The sequence below is a fragment of the Trachypithecus francoisi genome, unplaced genomic scaffold (assembly GCF_009764315.1).
Source record: "Trachypithecus francoisi isolate TF-2019V2 unplaced genomic scaffold, Tfra_2.0 Lachesis_group19, whole genome shotgun sequence".
Classification (NCBI taxonomy): domain Eukaryota; kingdom Metazoa; phylum Chordata; class Mammalia; order Primates; family Cercopithecidae; genus Trachypithecus; species Trachypithecus francoisi.
The window spans coordinates 2,420,594-2,440,185 of NW_022681464.1; the positions used below are offsets into that span (position 1 = coordinate 2,420,594).

General features: G+C 36.2%; 1 protein-coding gene across 1 annotated transcript in view; it reads right to left on the reverse strand.

The window, feature by feature from the left end:
- Positions 1 to 16,422, reverse strand: part of LOC117064232 (netrin receptor DCC-like) — a 28,798-nt gene extending 12,376 nt beyond the window's left edge. The window contains exons 1-2 of the mRNA XM_033178498.1: positions 16,350 to 16,422; positions 7,274 to 7,558 (exon numbers count right to left, since the gene is read on the reverse strand). Of these exons, the coding sequence (XP_033034389.1) occupies positions 7,274 to 7,558; positions 16,350 to 16,422 (358 nt within the window). The remainder of the gene's footprint in view (positions 1 to 7,273; positions 7,559 to 16,349) is intronic.
- Positions 16,423 to 19,592: the final 3,170 nt, after the last annotated feature.

A 19,592-nucleotide genomic window follows, 5' to 3' on the forward strand; every position in this document is an offset into this window, starting at 1 on the left:
TTATGTTCCAGGAATAAATTGATGGCAAATGAGGCCAGAGAAGGAAGCAAGCTCTACAGGTCTTTTCACTATTTTTTTTTTTTTTTGTGACTTTTGCTTCATGGGTTACAAGTTTGGCTTCTACACACCCTCAGGGAGGCTTTCTTGTTCATGTGAGAGTCACGGATGATTGCCTCACCCTTAAGGTGACCCACCTAGGGCTGTTAAATGTCACATTCATAAGTAAATGCAGAAACGACCATATTTTGTCCTCATTAGACTCTTGGGGAAAAAAAAAAAAGTTCTCTCTTTTCTAAGACATATTCATTCCTCTACGTGGAGGACAATCTCAAATACATTGTTTTTGCTTTTGAACTTATGGGAAATAGTAACTTACCAGGAAATAGTAGCTAAGAGAATATAATATAACCCATATCTAACATCACTCAAGGTCAATAATAAAAATAGAAAAAAAACCTGGTAGATTTGCTGAGGGGGAGATCACAATTTTAGAATGACAGACATGACTAGAAAAATGTAATCAGTCCCCAAGTTTTTAAATGTTCAGCTTGGAATCCTGAGCCTTGCTGATGTCCACCCAAAGAGCACTGGGAAAGAACAATTATGTTTCAATTCAGAATCAAACAGAAATGGTCTATGTATCCACAGTAAGTCAGTTTAGGCTTATCAACATATGAGGAGGCTTTGTTACGTCTGAAAGGAATGTCACCAGCTCCATGTGAAAGACTGGTTACCTTAGTTATCGCACAATGGTTAACTGACCTGACCTACTATAACTAAATCCACTACAACATGATTGTCAGCTTACTCCTGTGCTCTGCTTACCACTAGTTACCAAGCAGGGCAGGCTCAAGTTATCATCCGGTGTGGAGAGGGTCTCAGAATGACGTGGAACTTAGTTGTACACAATAAAAGGTATCCTGTCTTCTTTTGGTGTGATTTGTGTGACAGCATAAACTGACTTAAAACTATTATTTATTAATTATTGTGTTATAGGATGGCCTTATGGCTTTTAAGGATTAGATTTCGTCTTGCAGACCCGAATTGTTCAACTCTAGGATTGTAAAGGCAGAGTTGAGGGTGAACATGGAATGAAATAATAAATTAGATCCTTTGTAGTGAAAAGATTTGAAAAGACTGATTCCTTCTCTTAACAGACAAGGAAACTAACAGTTTAAGAGGATTAGAATTGTTCACCGGTAATGAAGATCAAATACTATCAAGCTTATTTATCTCCTGACTCCTATTTCTAAACCAGTTCCTCTTATACCACATTGTATAGCAAAGGAAAATAATGCTACTAGAGAGGTAAAGAAACGTAAAACCATGTAGCAATAAGTTACTAGAGAAGAAGAAGTTTCAGGAAACTCTGACTTCTCTTAGATGTAAAAATAAAATGCAGAAATGTACCAGGATTACAGATAAATAGCCTAAAGCATGTGTAATGAACTACCAGTAGACAAATTAATACTTATGAGACCTAGAATCCAAAATCAGGTAATTTATTACCAGAGAAATAATCTTGACATGAAAATCGATTTATTTAAAAATGGAAACTCTAAAATGCTAAGCTACTGAGGACTTTGAGGTTCCAGGCATTGTACTTGCCTTGTCAAACTCAAGCCCCACAACCACCCTATGAAATATGTGATATTACTTGCTACATTTTATAAGATAAATAAATAAAGATTCAGATTAAGTAACATGCTCTAAATTGTACAATTACCAGGTGGTGAAACAAAGATTTGTACTTAATCAATCTGTGTCAGACCCCATGATATTAACCACTTACTATAACAGTAGTTCAAGTCGGGAATTTTTAGTATTTATTAATTGGCCAATATTAAGTCAATGTGAGCAGAATCCATGGAAAATGGATTGTGAGTGTCCATATGCAGACCTTTTCATGCCATCTGAATTAAATCTGATATATCTAGAAAACATGGACTTCACCTGGCTTACATACAATATGATCATATACTTCATTTTTTTTCTGGTATATATGAGAGGAGCACGAGAAACCATTTTATCCATCTTAAATTATGAAAGGCTAAGTGCACCCTTTTTATACCCTGGTATAGGAGAAAGTTTTATTCAAACTAGATTCTTATAAAGAAAACACACTATGAGAAAATCCTACAATGCATAAAAAACGTTAAATATGAGACAAAAATATCAGGTAATGCATTAACCTAATGGGCTGTTCACTTCCTTTTGTTTTTTGGGTGTATGTTTATGTCAGTATATTCATTGCTCAAAAACCTTCAGTGATGCCCAATCATCAACAAAGTTAATTGAATCAACTCTAAATTCCTAGGCATGAGGTTCCAGGATCTCCATACTGTGAGCTCAACTTCTCATTCTGGATTTATCATCTACTGGAATCATTGTACAGACAGTTCTTCCCTTATGATCTATAAAATAATAATCTATAAAAACCTTCTGAATTTCCCAACTAGTTCCTTGTCTATGTTCATTTGGAACTAGATTTGTGTGCCTGAATTTGCCCTTCTCTGCCTTATGTTAGTCATAGGGCTACATGAATTAACCATCTGGCTTGATAATAAATTTTAAAAGTAAAGAAAGTGTCCTCTTTGTTATACAGATCATTATTCCATAGAAATGGAATCTATTTTCTATAACTACAATCTATTTTATAGAAAATAGATTAGTTTTGAAATATAAGTAATATTTAGCAAAACTAAAATGTTTAATGTACCATTGAGGAATAAATTCTTAGTGATGAAGAAAAATCTAAAACTATTTGTTTTCCTTTCAGACAGGATTTTCCTTTCAAATAAGATGGATTTTAGAATGGTTTCTGCTAATATTTATTTCAATAAAAACAGAGAAAAATCATATATATTTTAGTCTAATTCATTTCTTTAAAAGCCAATGTCTCTATTTAGATAAATATTTAGTTCAGGTCTATACAGGGCTCAGAGTCATCTAATTGTAGTTAAACAATAGATTGAATTACCAATTGATAAATTCAATTAGGCCATTAAGCAAACTAAAATAAGAATTCCATTGTATAGGCCAGTAATTGTAGTCAATCTAGTGCCCAAAGCAGATTTATAATTCTGCAATTCAATCTCCTGCTTGGCACTCAGACATGATGTGACATGAACAAAGTGAACTTGACAACCACAATGGCTGCTTCCGTTCATCACACGTTCGCCATTACACACAATCAGACATTGTAAAACATCTCAACTCTGACTTAGTGTTTTCTTATTGATATTTTAAAAAATGCTTTAGAACAATGTATTACTGATTATGTTACACATGTATAATTTCCAAAAGCCAAAATTTAATTTGTCTTAAAACATTAACCAACAAATGAAACTAGGTACTAATTTTCATACCTTTAATGACATAATTATTTTAATCTGGAAGAGATAAAACTTTATGGGAAAATACCTTCTAAAAAAATCTGTAATTTGTTTTAAACACAATAACACTACTCTCCTACTTCCGGTCTCAATGAAAAGTTCTAATAACCAGCTTTTATCAGAGCCTGGATTGTATCCCCTCACCCATAAGCCGCTTGTGATATGTTTCCAGGACCAAATCAAACATCATTTCTGGATCTTTCCACCTCATCCTCCTTACCATTTAATTCCCTTCCTTCCAGCTTCTTCCCCTTTATTGCTTCCTGCCTATGAGCCAGTCAGAATGTATACAGTTGGCCTGAAAAGGTTTTGATCTCTATTTTCTTTATGCTTTGTGCATGCTGCTCTTTTTCCATGGTGTATACTTCTCTTTGCCTAGCTAGTACTTGTTGGTATGGCTCTTTTGATGGTAGTGGTGGCTCTGTGTTTTATTCTTTCACAACACAGCCTACTTGCTTTGTCTATTTCCCCCATTGGACTATAAGCTTTTGTAGGGCATGGTATTCCAACATTTCATTCCTAGCAACCAGCAGGATGTCAGGTATACAAGATTCATTCAAAAGTTAATTGAATAAAGTATTTATTTAATGAATAAAGTGAAACTGGTTGCTGAAAGATAGCACTTTAAAACTACTGTTTGTTAAACTCTGAATTTAATAGACCTCAGTTACTTGGTGATAAAAGACACCTTATATATAAAAGAGGCAACCTGAAATAAATTTCACACAGACTTGAGTAAGTATATGAAATATTATTTAGAATTATATAACTATAACCACATACACATAAATTCAAACACTTCTTATGAACTATGGTAAAAATGAATGTTAGGGAAAGTAGCCAAATTTTTCATTAACATCTATGTCTCAAACTAAAGCAAGATATAAATTACTTCATCAGTCAATATGGTAATTTAGTGACTCCAAAAAAAATATACTTTTCAAAAGTTCTAACCATTCTGGTACCATGTTTAACAGTCCTAAGTCACGCTAATATGATGTTTGTATAGGTGCGTGTATGTATTAACATGTATACACACATATACACACATATGTATTATATCTGTAATTTATTACTGCCTCACATCGGTACTTAGAGAGAGTGGAAATTGATTCAGAAAGGATTAGCATGATTTTTAAAATGAGAGAACCCTAAGTGGCAACTAAGAGAAGCAGAGATTTGCCATTCATTCGCTCACTCACTCATTCATGCTCTCAGTCTCGTACTTATTGTGCATCTGTGAATTTGACCTCTACACCAACTTGTAAACTTGAGGATGTGTTAAACGCATTCTCCTTTAGCAGGTTCTTTACTTGACAGCTGGCCTACGAGACAGGCTTATCCAAGTATAACAATAACTTGTGTGTGTGTGTGCATGCATGTGCACACACGTTCATGTACTATCTTAACTCATAATTTTTTCTAAAGTTTATATTTGAATTCATAGAATTTAGATAAAAATCTTCATTTGATGTGATGCATTTACAAAAATATCAGTTTCAATTCAGCTAAGAAATGCTCACACATCTCAAAAGTACAACATAGTCTCTATTTTAGGCAAATTAACAAAGCAAAATTTGGCTTTAAATAAATCTCCATGGTTTACAAAGCAAATGGCTGTTGCAAGGTGAACAAAGAAAGGTAAATGGGGATTCATTATGTCTCTGTGTCTTTTAAAACTTTGCATTTCTAATTTAATATTTCATTAGTTCAACTTGATTCCTTAATACCACTGGAAGACAGACTTTCCTATCATATTAAGATAAACATATTCTTGCCAATTTTCTATGCAGCTTACCTTGGCTTCCTATCTGGTATACTCAACAGATGCATTATTAATAATATGTGAATATAAATATTTAAAACTTTGTGTATGTAATGGATACATAAATAGATGCATGTATGTTTTGGGAATAAATGCTAGTTTTGCTTCTGTCATTGCCTAGCAGATGAAATGTAAGTGTTGCCAATGTTTATTGAAACATTTAAGTCAGTATCCCTGTGACTAATGGAGTACAGAATATACAAAAGAGAGGTTTTAGAGATGTCCTCATTAAAGCACCTGGAAACTTCCCATTGAATTGCCAATCTGCTTTTAGAATTACAGGAATGTTACTCTCTGCATAGCTGAAGTACTTGTGATAACTATACACGGTTAAGAGCATGGAGACGGAAGCCAGCATTCATGCTTTGAGATGTAGTCAGTTCCACTTTCTCAAGTGTGTGCCTTTTTTGGGATTCTCAGAAGAGCATCTAAGTTAGTCTTACAAGTTTGGCTAAAAGAGAACATTACATGAGTACACTACAGTAGAGGTTATTGGAAGAGAAGAGGTCTTAGGGAACATCCAATTCAACCCTGACTATTTAGAATCATAAAATGAGGTCAGTATCTTAGAGATTTGCCAGAGAAGAGAAAGTAAAATAAGAGTTGGAGAGAAATGACTTTTTTTACCATCATATCAATCACACCCTATTATAATTACTTACATGTGTGCATCCACCCAGAACTCTAATGAGCCAGGCTCTGGGACAGTTTTAGTCACTGCCATATTCCTTGTACTTAGCACCGTGCTTCTCAGAAATAAGCATGTGAATGGACAAGTAAATGATCGTTCAGTCTGGGCGCAGCAGCTCACGTCTGTAATCCCAGCAATTTGGGAGGCCTAGGCAGGCAGATTGTTGGAGCCCAGGAGTTTGAGACCAGCTTGGGCAATGGGGTGAAACCTCTTCTTCACAAAAAAATACAAAAAATTAGCCGGGTGTGGTGCCACAAGTCTGTGGTCCCAGCTACTGAGACTGAGGTGGGAGGAGCACCTGAACCTGGGAAGTTGAGGCAGCAGTGAGCTGTGATCACACCACTGCATTCAGCCTGGGCAACAGAGTAAGACCCTGGTCTAAAATACATATATACATATATTATAGCTATATATCATATATATGATATATATCACATATATAATATGTGATAATTATATATTATATATCATGTAAATATGATATACACTATATGTATGACATATATCACATATATATCACATATGATATATATTCAAAATTTTGTGTATGTAATAGATATGTAAATAGATGCATATATGTGTATCTAGCTAGGAAATTTATTCTAGGGAATAAATGCTAGCTTTGCTTCTGTCATTGCCTGGTAGATGAAATGTAAGTGTTGCCAATGGTTATTGATACATTTAAGTCAGTATCCCTGTGACTAATGAAGTACAGAATACACAAAAGAGAACTCTTCACACTTTACCACATTTTCTATCTGGCACTACAGTATGATCAGAGGCTAAAAAGTAATGAAGACGTTGCCATTCATCTCTAGAGCTTATTCATTGGCAAACAAAACAGCCCTGTAAAATTAACAAAGTAGGTAAGATCAGCCTAATTTTAATATTGAACTATATATGATTAATATCGAACTATATATGATATATATCCTATATGTATAGTTCAATATTAACTTAGGGAATGTTCTTAACATTGCAAGTTTTCACCTTCCTCCTTTGAAATGAATAAAAACTACCTCTTAGACTGTTATCAGAGGAAAATGAAAAAATAAGTGAGAAATGCTTACCAGTGGGGCTTGCACAAAGAAACACTCACTAATAGTAATAGAACAAGTGAATGAATAAAGGAGAGATACCTGTTTTTCCAGAAACTTCAAGACATAAAAAAAAAAAAAAAAAAGAACAGCTTTTGGCACAACCTCATTGAATGCTTTGGCAAGCAAGCAAGTAACAGTAAAAAGCAAAACACAATGAACAATACAGAACTTATGACCATTACAAATATCTGTTAAGAAAAAATTGTTTTTCAACTTACTGCAGAGAATATCATTCTGAAGGCAATAAAGAGCATTGCAATACCTGATAAAATTCTGACTTCTGCTTCATTTCCTGTTCTTGAGCTGGCTGGATTTCGAGCTGAGCATCGGTAAATTCCAATGTCCCCTGGTTGGAGTCGGCTGATCTGCAGTGCTCCAGAGGGTAAGACCACCACTCGAGAGTCGCCTGGGATTGGAGTCAGGTCTTGTTGGTTCTTCTGCCAGTGGATGGTTGGCATGGGCTCCCCAGTGACTTCACACTTGAGTAGCACTGTGTCTCCCATGAAGGCTGTGACAGATTCTGTCTGAGAAAGGAACCTCAGTGGTCCTAGGAGAAAAACAAAGAAGGAAGAGTAAGTCTTCCAAATAAGGCACAATAATCGCCAGTAAAAATAATCACACTTTGTATTCTTTATAGAAAATTGTATTTTACAAGCTGTTTTCTCAAACATCATCTCATTTGCTCTTCACACTTTACCACATTTTCTGTCTGGCACTACAGTATGCTCAGAGGCTAAAAAGTAATGAAGACGTTGCCATTCATCTCTAGAGCTTATTTATTAGTAAATAAAACAGCCCTGTAAAATAAACAAAGTAGATAAGAGCAGCCTAACTTTATAGATAAGGAAATTGAGGCTCAGATAAGTGAAATTCCACATTCGAATTCAGTTTCTAGGTGACAGTCCTACAGATATAGAAACTTGTTCTTCTGAATCCTGGTCCTATGGACAGAATTCCTGTTACCCCACTTTGGACAAAGCGTTATGTAGTCATGAAGATTCATGAAAGACTGGTCATATGGCATACCTACAGCAGCTTCAAGAAAGAGGGATGACAGGAACCACCAATTATAGTAACAAAGGACTGTCTTTTAGGGTTTACTGCTTATGGTAAATATTCATCCACATTTGCCAGGTATGGCTGTGGTGTAGTGAAAAAGATTTAAAACCTGGAATTAGAATAGCTTGTGTTTCTAGACTAGTTGAGCCACCTATTCTATATGAATACTTTAGAAATTTGTTTCTTTGGGCCATGAAATGGGATATCTAATTTACATGGTCATTTCAATATTCATATGAAATAACATGTGAAAATGATGCATTCATATGAATGAAGTAAATATAAGGAAAAAAATAAAAGAAACTGGCCATTACCAAGCATAAGCATAGTGAGAAATAAGCCTTCTCTGCCATGACATTGTACATGAGAGAGCTAAATGTTTTCACCTTGCCATCTTGCACTCCCTTTTATGTATGAGTGGTTATTTGTGATCCTAAATTTTGACCATGAAATTCTTGTTTTTTTTTAAATGATTACAAATAAATCTATTGGTATCAATTATGCCATCATTGAAAGACCACTGGCAAGTTTATTTTTTAGAGAAAATTCAACTAAATTTTAATTATTATTAATGTTTGCTGTTCATCCCAGTTAAATTCTGATATTTCTATATTCATTTGAGTCATTCTAGAATTGTTTTAATTGTATGGACATATAACAATAAACTTTGATCCATTCATCAGTCTGGGGTTTATGTCAAGTTTTACTAATCATATTTTATGTTACTGTGATTTTTATTTTATAAATTTAAGTCAACATTCCCCAGGTCTAGGTTTAAATTTTATCAAGAAATCTGATTGTCTCATTAATCTTTAGTAAACAAAATTCTACTGTGTTCAGTTTTAATTACCCTTAGTTTGAATTTGCATCTATTAATTTTCATGATCTTAATTTTCCTCACAACCTGATAAAAAAATTTGCTGTGACCAAAAGGGTAAACATAAAATGACCTGAGTCAAATCATAATTTAATATGAGAGACAATAAGCAATGCTATAGAGATGCTATTTCACTCTCCTTCCCTAAGTGAAGGTGAAATTTTACGTCTCTTTTAGGGATTAGAGTTTTTGGGCCACTGAATAAATGAATCTATGAAATATAAAATTATACCAAAATTATATGTGGATTAGGTACAAGCTGCTGAAGGATATCACTCATTATAGCTATATCCACAGAAATAGACCTGCAATTCTAGAGTTGCAATATTAAGATTGTTCTTTGTAAGAATTAATGCTATACCATGCAAAAACCTTAATATTGATGCAAATATTAATTTATCCCTCACATATATATTATAAAATTATTCAGCTGATTCTTAAACTAAGGCTCTGAAATCTGGATCCACAGGGATACCTGAATAAACACTACAGTTTACCTACAGGGGGCGCCAGCCACTTGCCTAATTTTATTATTTTTCAGTTAGAAGAACTGATCTGTGTCTGTGCTGCATCTACCACTGGGTGAAGAACAAAAAGAATTAGTTAACAGGTACCCAGGCTTACTGCTCAAAATCCAGTTTTCAGACTGTCTGCATTAGATAGTCTTGTTAGTTTATTCCAAAGAAGTACGTTAATCTACTACAGATTGGCTCAGGTATGGATTTAAGGCATGTACTTAAACAGAGTATGATATGTATCTACCACACAAACCAAAGCTGCAATTAGTAGTGATAGATGTGAGGCTTACGTAGGGCAATGAGTTTCAAACAAATTTTATTTTTATTTAATAGTTTTCTTCTTGGTTGTAATCCCTAGTATTTTATTTTGCAGTTAAGGAAATGTAGTCAGGAATAATTTTCCAATACACACAAGTTATATATTTAATACATGTAGGTGAGAATAAAATTTTAAGTTGATTTTAACAATCTGGACATTTATATATTCAGATTTATGGTTCTTTTGAAGTTACACACATTGGATAAATTTAAAGCATTTGAACCATTTATTCATGGTGGTTCACACCTGTAATCCCAGCATTTTGGGAGGCAAAGGCAGGAGAATCACTTGAGCCCAGGAGTTTGAGACCAGCCTGGGCAACATGATGAAACGCAGTCTTTACAATAAATTTTTAAAAATTACCCAGGTGTGGTGGCACACACCTGTGGTTCCAGCTACTCAGGAGGCTGAGGTGGGAGGATCGCTTGAGCCCAGAGGCAGAAGTTGCAGTGAGCTAAGACTGTGCCACTGCACTGTAGCCTGGGCAAGAGGGTGAGAACCTGTCTCAAAAAAAGAAATACTAAAATAGAAAATAAAACATCTATTTTACAACCGAATGTCTATTGCATTCAAAAATGTATTTCCAAGTAGGTTTTAGAGCCTCGAATATGTAAAATGAAATAGTAATTCAAACCGATATTCAACAATTGGTTTCCTATGTAAACTTCATCTACCTGGAAGAATTTAATACAAAGGTTGGGATTGCATATTAATATAATTAGACTTAATAGAATTGGTTAATAGAATTACATGCACTCTGTGATGATTTCAGATCTTAACAAGCCAGGGTCAGAACTGCATCTTGTTTAAAAGTTAACAATGCAGTGTTTGAAAATTTCACATAGTTGATTATTTGTCCTAGTGAGAAATTGCAAACATGATGCAGTCTTTTCTTTCTGTCTCTAAATGGGAAACTCTACACATTCAAAAGCAATTCTAAGTTTATAAGGCTCTATAAGGCTTGACTTAGCGCTCCCAATATTGTGCTAAATTTTAGCACTTACATCTCATGGTGATATAACAGCCCAGCAACAGTCTTAAAAGAAGAAGAAGTTATAGGCTATCAACTTAGTACTATAGTTTCAAGGCATGTGTATGAATATCTAGTAATGGACAATAAACTCACTATAACTCATATGTATGAAATACTGTATTTTCATAAAAGTCATTTAATGTTCTCATGCAATACAAACGATTCCCAAGCTTCATCCAGAGAAAGATACAGGAATAATTTTGACTAGATGCTTGTGAAAAATACTTACTTGCTCAACAACAGCCCGTTCATGGAAAAAGCCTCGTGCAGACTCATTAGGCCACATCTGATCCACTGTAATCATAGCAGCAATGGTCTTCCTATCTTTATGTTTTTCTCACTCAAATGCACTCCAAACAGTCAAAACATCAGTGCTCCTACATCACTAAAGTTTTTGCTCCACTCTGGAAATCTTGAAGTTCCCAAAATGTGCTGGCATTGTCTTTTGCCACAAAACCAGGCAAATGGTTTTTTGTTTAATATGTGCGCATGTATCTAGCACAATGTGCCTTTCAGGCTCATTTTCCACAACTTCTGCAAAACAATTCTCAGATCTATTGAACTTTTAGACATCTTAAACATGTCTTCCTCTTGGCTGTATTTCTCATGGAACTTCCTCTAAAAAGGAACATCCTCTTTCCTAACATTTACCTATCAAATCTCTAGTCATGCTTTAGACACTCAGTCAAAAATCTCTCCCTTTTTCCTAGTCTTAGTTACTGGAAATCATCACTCCACCTTTAAAATTTTTATAGTACTCACAATTTGCAGATACTATAAAAAGTCAAGTGTATAAATAAAAGCTTAAAAGTATTTCTACATTTGTGTGGATGTTTTCTATATTTTATTTCTGTGAAGTATATCAAATATTTACTGAAAGAAAAAAATACACAAATACTGGCTGATGTTCTATGTGACTCTAAAGGTTTAAATAGAGTATTGCAGATATCCAAATTTTGAAAGTTGGATTTGAGCTTTGGATCTGTCACTTTCCAACATACTCTGTAGCAGTTTGGAATAATGAGATTACCTAGAGTCACTTCTCTGCTTCATTATTTAACAAGCTAGATGACTTTGGGAACAGATTCAGTTTTATCATTTATGCCATTTTAAGCACCTTTATAAATGACCTTATTTAATCTTTGCAATGGCTCTTTAAGGAAGTATTATTATCTCCACTTTCTAGATGGAACTGGTACCAAACTATTTCAAATGTTTATAGTATGGTTATTTTTTCTTTTCTTTTTGTTTTTTGAGCACGAGTCTTACTCTGTTGCCCAGGATGGAGTGCGGTGGCACAATCTCAGCTCACAGCAACCTGTCTCTCAGTTCAAGCAATTCTCCTGCCTTAGTATCCCAAGTAGCTAGGACCACAGGTGCATGCCACCATGCCCAGCTAATTTTTGTATTTTCAGTAGAGACAGGGTTTCACCATGTTGGTCAGGCTGGTCTCAAACTCCTGACTTCAAATAATCCACCAACCTTGACATCCCAAAGTGCCAGGATCACAGTCGTGAGCCACTGTACTCAGCTCATGATTGTTATTTTTAAAGGTTTAGTACTGAATTATTATACTTCTTAAAATACCTTATTTTCCTGACATAAACAAAACTATTTCAAAAAGACTTTCTTTTATATGTCAATACTCTTTACTCCTCAACCCTCAAGTAGCAGTACTGTACTGAGTACACTTTTTTGTTTAGTATGTTGAATTCCCATAGACAGATTTCAGCCTGAAGTACTTTACTATTAAAAATAGCACACAAACTATTTTTGGTGATTTCGGGGGGCTTACATTGTTAGCCTAGGAAAAGGTTGTTTTCAAGAATGAATTTCAAAGTTCCTACCTTCACACCTAGCCTGGCCCAAGATGTTACAGCAGTTTTAAATACAGAACACATGGTGTTGCTGGAAGTGTCCCACACAAGCCACCTTACAGATTTCCATATTATCTGCATCTCCATACATTAACAAAGATCAGAACTTATTAGTGAGAAACTATAAAAAGGAAGGAACATTTTGGTTTACATATGGAAAAGTCAGACACATATGGAAGCTCTGTTTAATCTCCTTAGAAATGATAAAGACAGTTTTAATTCAAATTTTATAAGTGATTAATACACAGTAAAAGTGCCTGGGCTTCAGCATCAAAAATTTTGATGTCAACAGTTCTAACTATAGTTATACAGTAAGCATTGAGTGCTATTAGCAAGAGCTATAGAGTCATTATGAGAGTGCCATAGAGAAATGGGTCTTACCTTGTTATTTTGAGTCCTGAAAAGGATCTTCCATTGTTCCGCAATATTAATGTTAACACTAAACGGATTCATTAGGAGTCTACTTATATGTTACTTTGTTAAGTGTTAATCAATGCCTGTTGAACAGCCGTAACCCCAATTTGTTCCTAGAACATTTATTAACTATCCATGCAAGGAAGAGTAAAGGTTTTACTCTATTTGCAGCTCTTCAGTAACAGAGTGTTTGAATACCTGAGACTATTAGAATTCTCACTTTCTCATAGCAGATTCCCCCAAGTCTGGATAGAACCAGTTGTCCTACAGGTTTTATCTCCAGTACTTATTTGATAGCCATCATCTAGACTAATCTGTAAATTCCAAAAATCAGAGCCGAGTCTTTTTTTTTTCTTTTCTTTTTTTTTTTTTTTTGAGGGAGTCTCTCTCTGTCGCACAGGCTGGAGTGCAGTGGTGCGATCTCGGCTCACTGCAAGCTCTGCCTCCCGGGTTCACACACTGCCTCAGCCTCCCCAGTAGCTGGGACTAAAGGCGCCCACCACCACGCCTGGCTAATTTTTTGTTTTCAGTAGAGACGGGGTTTCACCATGTTAGCTAAGATGGTCTAGATCTCCTGACCCTATTATCCTCGGCTTCCCAAAGTGCTGGGATTACAGGCATGAGCCACCGTGCCGGGCCAGAGCCAAGTCTATTTTATTCTAGACTGTAAACACTTAGCATGGTGTATAGCAAATAGTTGGCCATCAAATATATGTTGAATGAAAAATATGTATCATTGTTAAGATAATCAGTTTAAGCAAATATTCCAGACCCTAAACATTGGAAAGTTTAGGAAACACTAGCAATAACTAGGAAAGCATGAAGAGTTAGTTAGAGGAGCCTTGGAATGGTGGCTTATGCCTGTAATCCCAATACTTTGGCAGTCTAAGGTGGGAGGATCACTGAAGGACAGGAGTTTGAGACCAACTTGGTCAAGATAGAGAGAGTCTGTCTCTATTAAAAAAAAAAAAAATGTTTTAAGGCAGGTGGTGGTGGCTCACGCCTGTAATCCCAGAACTTTGGGAGGCTGAGACAGGCAGATCACCTGAGGTCAGGAGTTCGAGACCACCCTGACCAACATGGAGAAACCCTGTCTCCACCAAAAATACAAAAAATTAGATGGGCATGGTGGTGCATGCCTGTAATCCCAGCTACTTGGGAGGCTGAGGAAGGAGAATCACTTGAACCCAGGAGGTGGGGTTGCTTTGAGCCATTACACTCCAGCCTGGGCAACAAGAACGAAACTCTGTCTCAAAATAAAAAAAATTAAAAAAAAAAATTGTTTTAATTAACCAGCGCTGGAGGTGCACACCTGTAGTCCCAGCTGCTCAGGAAGCTGAGGTGGCAGGATCACTTGAGCCCAGGAGTTCGCTGCTGCAGTAAGCTATGATCACATATCTGCACTCCAGCCTGGGTGGCAGAGAAAGACCCTGTCTTTGAAAAATAAATAAATAATAAGAGAAGGGAAAAGCAGTGATTTTTTTCAGGAAAGCAGAAAAGAGCTGAGACTAATAAATCATTTCATTTGAAGAGACTGGGGTCGGGGTGGCAGTGGTGAGGGGTGGACAGGCTATGCATAAGGCATTTGTGAAAATATTATCTAAGCCACATACAGTTCAGCTGTAAATCAGTAGACATTTTGAATGGGATTTCCTCATCCTCCCTTCACATCACTGTCCCCAGGAACAAAGTTATCAGTGGTCTCAGGGCCAGCCCCCAAACAGCTGGGACAGCCTGGGCAATGGCTGCGGCCATCAATCTCAGACCAATACATATTTCCTCAGAAGCTAGGCACAACCCAAATATTTGCTGTCACCAGGCAGTAGAAATGTTAATAGCAAAAGCTGCAAACATTTTTCATTTGGGCTTTTCCTTTGTGATGCTAAAAAAAAAAAATGAGGTAAAAAATCACCATGGCAATGAATGGAAAGCTGCTAAATCTGTAGGGACATCAGAAGTGTTAGCTCTCAGAATTAAAATAAGGAGAACAATAGTCTCTCCCTACCCTTCCACCCAAGCATACACACACTGCATAGACGACGAGAAATCTTTCCATCAGATCCAGACAGTCAGAAAGTTTGAATATTTTTGAGGTGTACTCTCATTTAATTCTAAAGTACTTTAGTTTTCAAGCAAAAGTGGAAATAAAGCATTTTACAGTCCGGGTTTATGCCAAGATTTGCCGCCTCTAGGGAGGCCTCTCCTCCACCCACACCCCCAGAATGGGCCTGTTCCTTCTTTTAAATTCTAATCTGAAAACAGCACATTCTTCCGATTTGCCCTCTAGCCTGGTTGGCAGACTATCAGGATCCACATCTTCTCCTGTGGAAGGTCTAATTATTAAGTAATTAAAGTTCATTTAATAAAAAGAGACTTATCAATTGGGGGACAGACCTTGGGGTTGGAAACAGGCCTTGCTTTTAAATATTCAGCAGTGTGGTAATACTCTGCAACTGCCAGAGGAGAGCTGCTGTAAATGCGTTGTTTGCTCCAAATTAAAGCCTGAAGGTTACATCCCTTCAAAGCCAGACCTCCTCTGCCCTTTTTAATTCTCAAATTAGCCAAAGGGCAGAGAATAGAGGCAATCCAAAGTGAAGTTCTCTAGAATTAGTCCTTTTCAAAAAACAGCCAGAAGGCCAATAAAGGATATGCAGGGTATTTGCTAGAAGCTCATTTTGGCCTGTACTCGCCACATCCCTCTGGGAGCTATCATTTCCCTTTTTTCTCTCCCACTCCTTTTTACTCTTGCTTCATTTTCACTGGCAAAATTATGGAGTCCCAGGTGGTTGGCTGAAGAGCAATTGTTCTGTGGTGGACATTGCAAAGGAAGTTCTGGTAAGCGTGCCTGGTAAGGGCCAGCCATGTTCACCCAGTGTGTGATCTTATAAGAAGCAATCACATGGCCAAATGACTAAACCTCTAAAGGATGTCAAAGGGAAAGAAAAACAGTATAGCTAGATTAGCCAGTCAGTTTGTCCAGCTCTGCAAGCTTAGCAGCGCATGATGAGCTATTGCCCTAGGCCAAAAATAGGTAAGGAGTAATGCCATCAACTAAGTCTTTCTCAGAATCATCTTTGGGGTTTGTCCAATATAACATCCTCTGTAGTGTTGGTACTGTCCCAGATCCTTGAAGCAATGAAAGGCTGACTATACATGAGACCTAGAACCAGATGCCATTTGGGGACCCCTATAATCCCTATGACCAAGAGCCAGTTTAAAGGCTGGTCTATCATAATCTCACCTACGAGCATTGCTAGCTTATTACTTAACTGGACTTCAAAGCCATGGAGTAATTCAGTATTCTCTGGAATCATCCTTCTTGGTAACATCCTCAGGATCTCTGGCGGTTCATACTTTGCCATTGTAATAATTAGGGAAGGGCACTGCCTCTGAGGGAATGAATTTTATAAAGGCACTGCACAGAATCACCCAGTAAATCCAGAACTGGATTTCAGCCCCTACCCAGCTTTCCCCTGGAGGTGGTGATCAGACATGAACTACAACATGTCCTAACAGCCCTTCTCTTCTTGATTTCATTATCAGCAATCAGACAAGCATGAGATGGCTTGGCCCATCAACGTCTTTGATTAATTATAGGGTCAACAGAGGCAGTTTTGGGAAGCATTGTTCTAGGTAGCATTTTAATAACTTTATTTCCTCCATTCAAGCTATATTATAATATCTACTCTCAGCACAAGGTTAAATAATAGAGTTTTACCATCTCTTCCTCAAACTCATATGGTATTGTCTTTCTAGATTCTTCTTAAAATCTAATCAAATTATATTGAACATCAATGCCATTTCTTTATGTGAACGTTAGAATGAAATCCTTCTTACAGAAGGTACTAGATAGCAAATAGTGTATAGTGGCAACTACTTTTCATCTTAGCTCTGCTGGCATCTTTGGTGACTGAAAGAGGTTGTTTAACTGTGAGTATGCATGAAGCCAAATGCAGACTCATACTTAATATGTACATCAGTTAGGAGTTTATTTGCTTGTTTTACTTTAATGGAAGATTTTCTATAGAAGTTCTTTAAATTTCTAATGTAGACAAATATTCACTAATAATCAAAACTGAAAATATAATAAAAATGAGATAGGACCTTAGCCTATCAGTGGTGCAAACGTCTTAAAATGGTAATTAACAATACTTCTGAAAGTGTGAATTGATGCACCACCTTAGTAAAGTGACTTGAAAATTTGCATCAGAACAGTTTAACCACCCTTGAGTACAGTGGCTCACACCTGTAATCCTAGCATTCTGAGAGGCCTAAGTGGGCGAATCACCTGAGGTTAGGAGTTTGAGACAAGCCTGGCCAACAAGGTGAAACCTCTACTCAACTAAAAATACAAAAATGAGCCGTGTGGTTGTGTGCACCTGTAATTCTAAGCTGCTCGGGAGGCTGAGGCATGAGGATCACTTGAGCCCAGGAGGCCAAGATTGCCAAAAGCCAAGATTGTGCCACTGTACTCCAGCCTGGCCAACAGAGCAACACTCTGTCTCGAAACAAACAAACAAACAAACATTTTAACCCAATAATTTTTCTTCTAGGAATCCACATATAAATATACAAAGAAAAAAGTTACATATGTATTTAACATTGTTATTTAAATTAGTAAAAATATAAAATGGGCTAATTGCACAATTGGTAATTGGTTAAGCAAATTATAGTATACTCACTGTACATAACATTATATATCCATAGAAAATTATGTTGACATTTTTTAAATGAGTGAAAATTACATTTCTCATTTTTTTCTAAAACACACATATCTTTAAAAATACAAAAGGAAACTTTCCTAATGTTTCTAATACTCTATTCAGTGCATTACATTCAGTGAAATTTGTAAGCAACTCTTCATAAGCATATTGATTTCATGAAGACATGTTTACCTCCACAAGCTTTGACAATAATTTTAATTCTCTCTTATGCAGATAAAATTCTTATTACAAAAACCTGAGATTGGTTTATAATCAATAGTAATGAATAGTTTGACAGAATTAAGGCTGAGTCTTTCTATTAAGCAAAAAATCTCATTACACATGGCTAATGAATGGTTGCAACACTCGTAAAAGTTGATTGTGAATATGGCTGATATTTGTTGGGCCTACTTGAAAGTATGCACAATTCAGGACAAGCAAATCCTTCAAAAGCAGAAAAGCAAACTCTAAGTTGATATGATTTCTATTTTTCATCACATCACTGTCACCACCCTTTCCCTACTTTATCTAGGATCTCCTTCCATGCACCCCTACCTGCACTGACTGCATTACTTAATGGGAATTCCCAGATCACCCATTCATTCACTCAGTCAGTGTGGTGACTAATTCTATGTGTCACCTTGACTGGGCCATGAGGCACCCAGCCTTTTGGCCAAACCTTATTTTGGATATGTCTATAAGGTTGTTTCTAGATAAAATTAAAATTTAAAGCAATAGACTGAACAAAACAATGTCTTCCCCAATGTGAGTGGGCTTTGTCCAATCCGTTAAAGGCCTGAATAGAACAAAAAGCAGAATGAAAGAAAATTCATTTTCTGCCTGACTGCTTGAGCTGGGGCATTAGTCTTCTCTTGCCTTTGAACTCAGACTTGAACTGGAACTTTCACCATTAAGTCTCCTGGTTCTGAGGCCTTCAGATTCTAACTGGAACTATACCATTATGTCTCCTGGGTCTCCAGAGCTTGCCAATTACAGATACTAGGACTTCTTAGCTTCCAGAATCATGTGAGCCAATTCCTTGTGATCAATCTCTTTCTCTACTTATCTTTCTAAATAGATGGATAGATCATATATATATAGTATATAATATATAAAATATAAATACATACTTATATTGTGTTTATGCGTGTGTGTGTGCGTGTGTGTTCTGTTTCTGGATAACCCAGAGTAATAGAGTCAGTCAGCATTTGTTGGACATCTAGTATGTGCCAGGGATCATCCTAATTGCCTGAGGAATACAATGATGAACAGTACCAGTTTCTTTCCTCAAAGAATTCATAGTCTAGTAGGAAAGGCAAATATATAACAAAGTGCACTGTGATAAAAATGAAAGATACTGGTGGAGGAAAGATAGAATAATCCTCAGTGATGCCTACTGGGAAATCAATAATCAGAAAAGAACTTCAAAAATGGGGGACTATGGCTGGGTCTTGAATAAAGAATGGGAGTTCACCAGGTGCCCAAGATACAAAAGGATATTCTAGACAGAGAAGCAACATGTGTAAAAAAAAAAAAAAAAAAAAAAAAAAAACAGTGAATCTAAAGACCACACATGTTTTTGGAGATGGCAAGTAAGTCAGTAAATAATGGGAAGCAGTGAGGAGTTCAAAAACTTATGTTTTTTCTACTTCATAAGAGAGGCTGATACTGTTTTTTAAAATTGTATGGTAAGTCTTGTGTGTTTTGACTGCAGAAGTACTGTGATCTTCATGGGGTAGGGGGGAATCTATGACTCCTGTGTTTTGGTATTGTTCCCTACG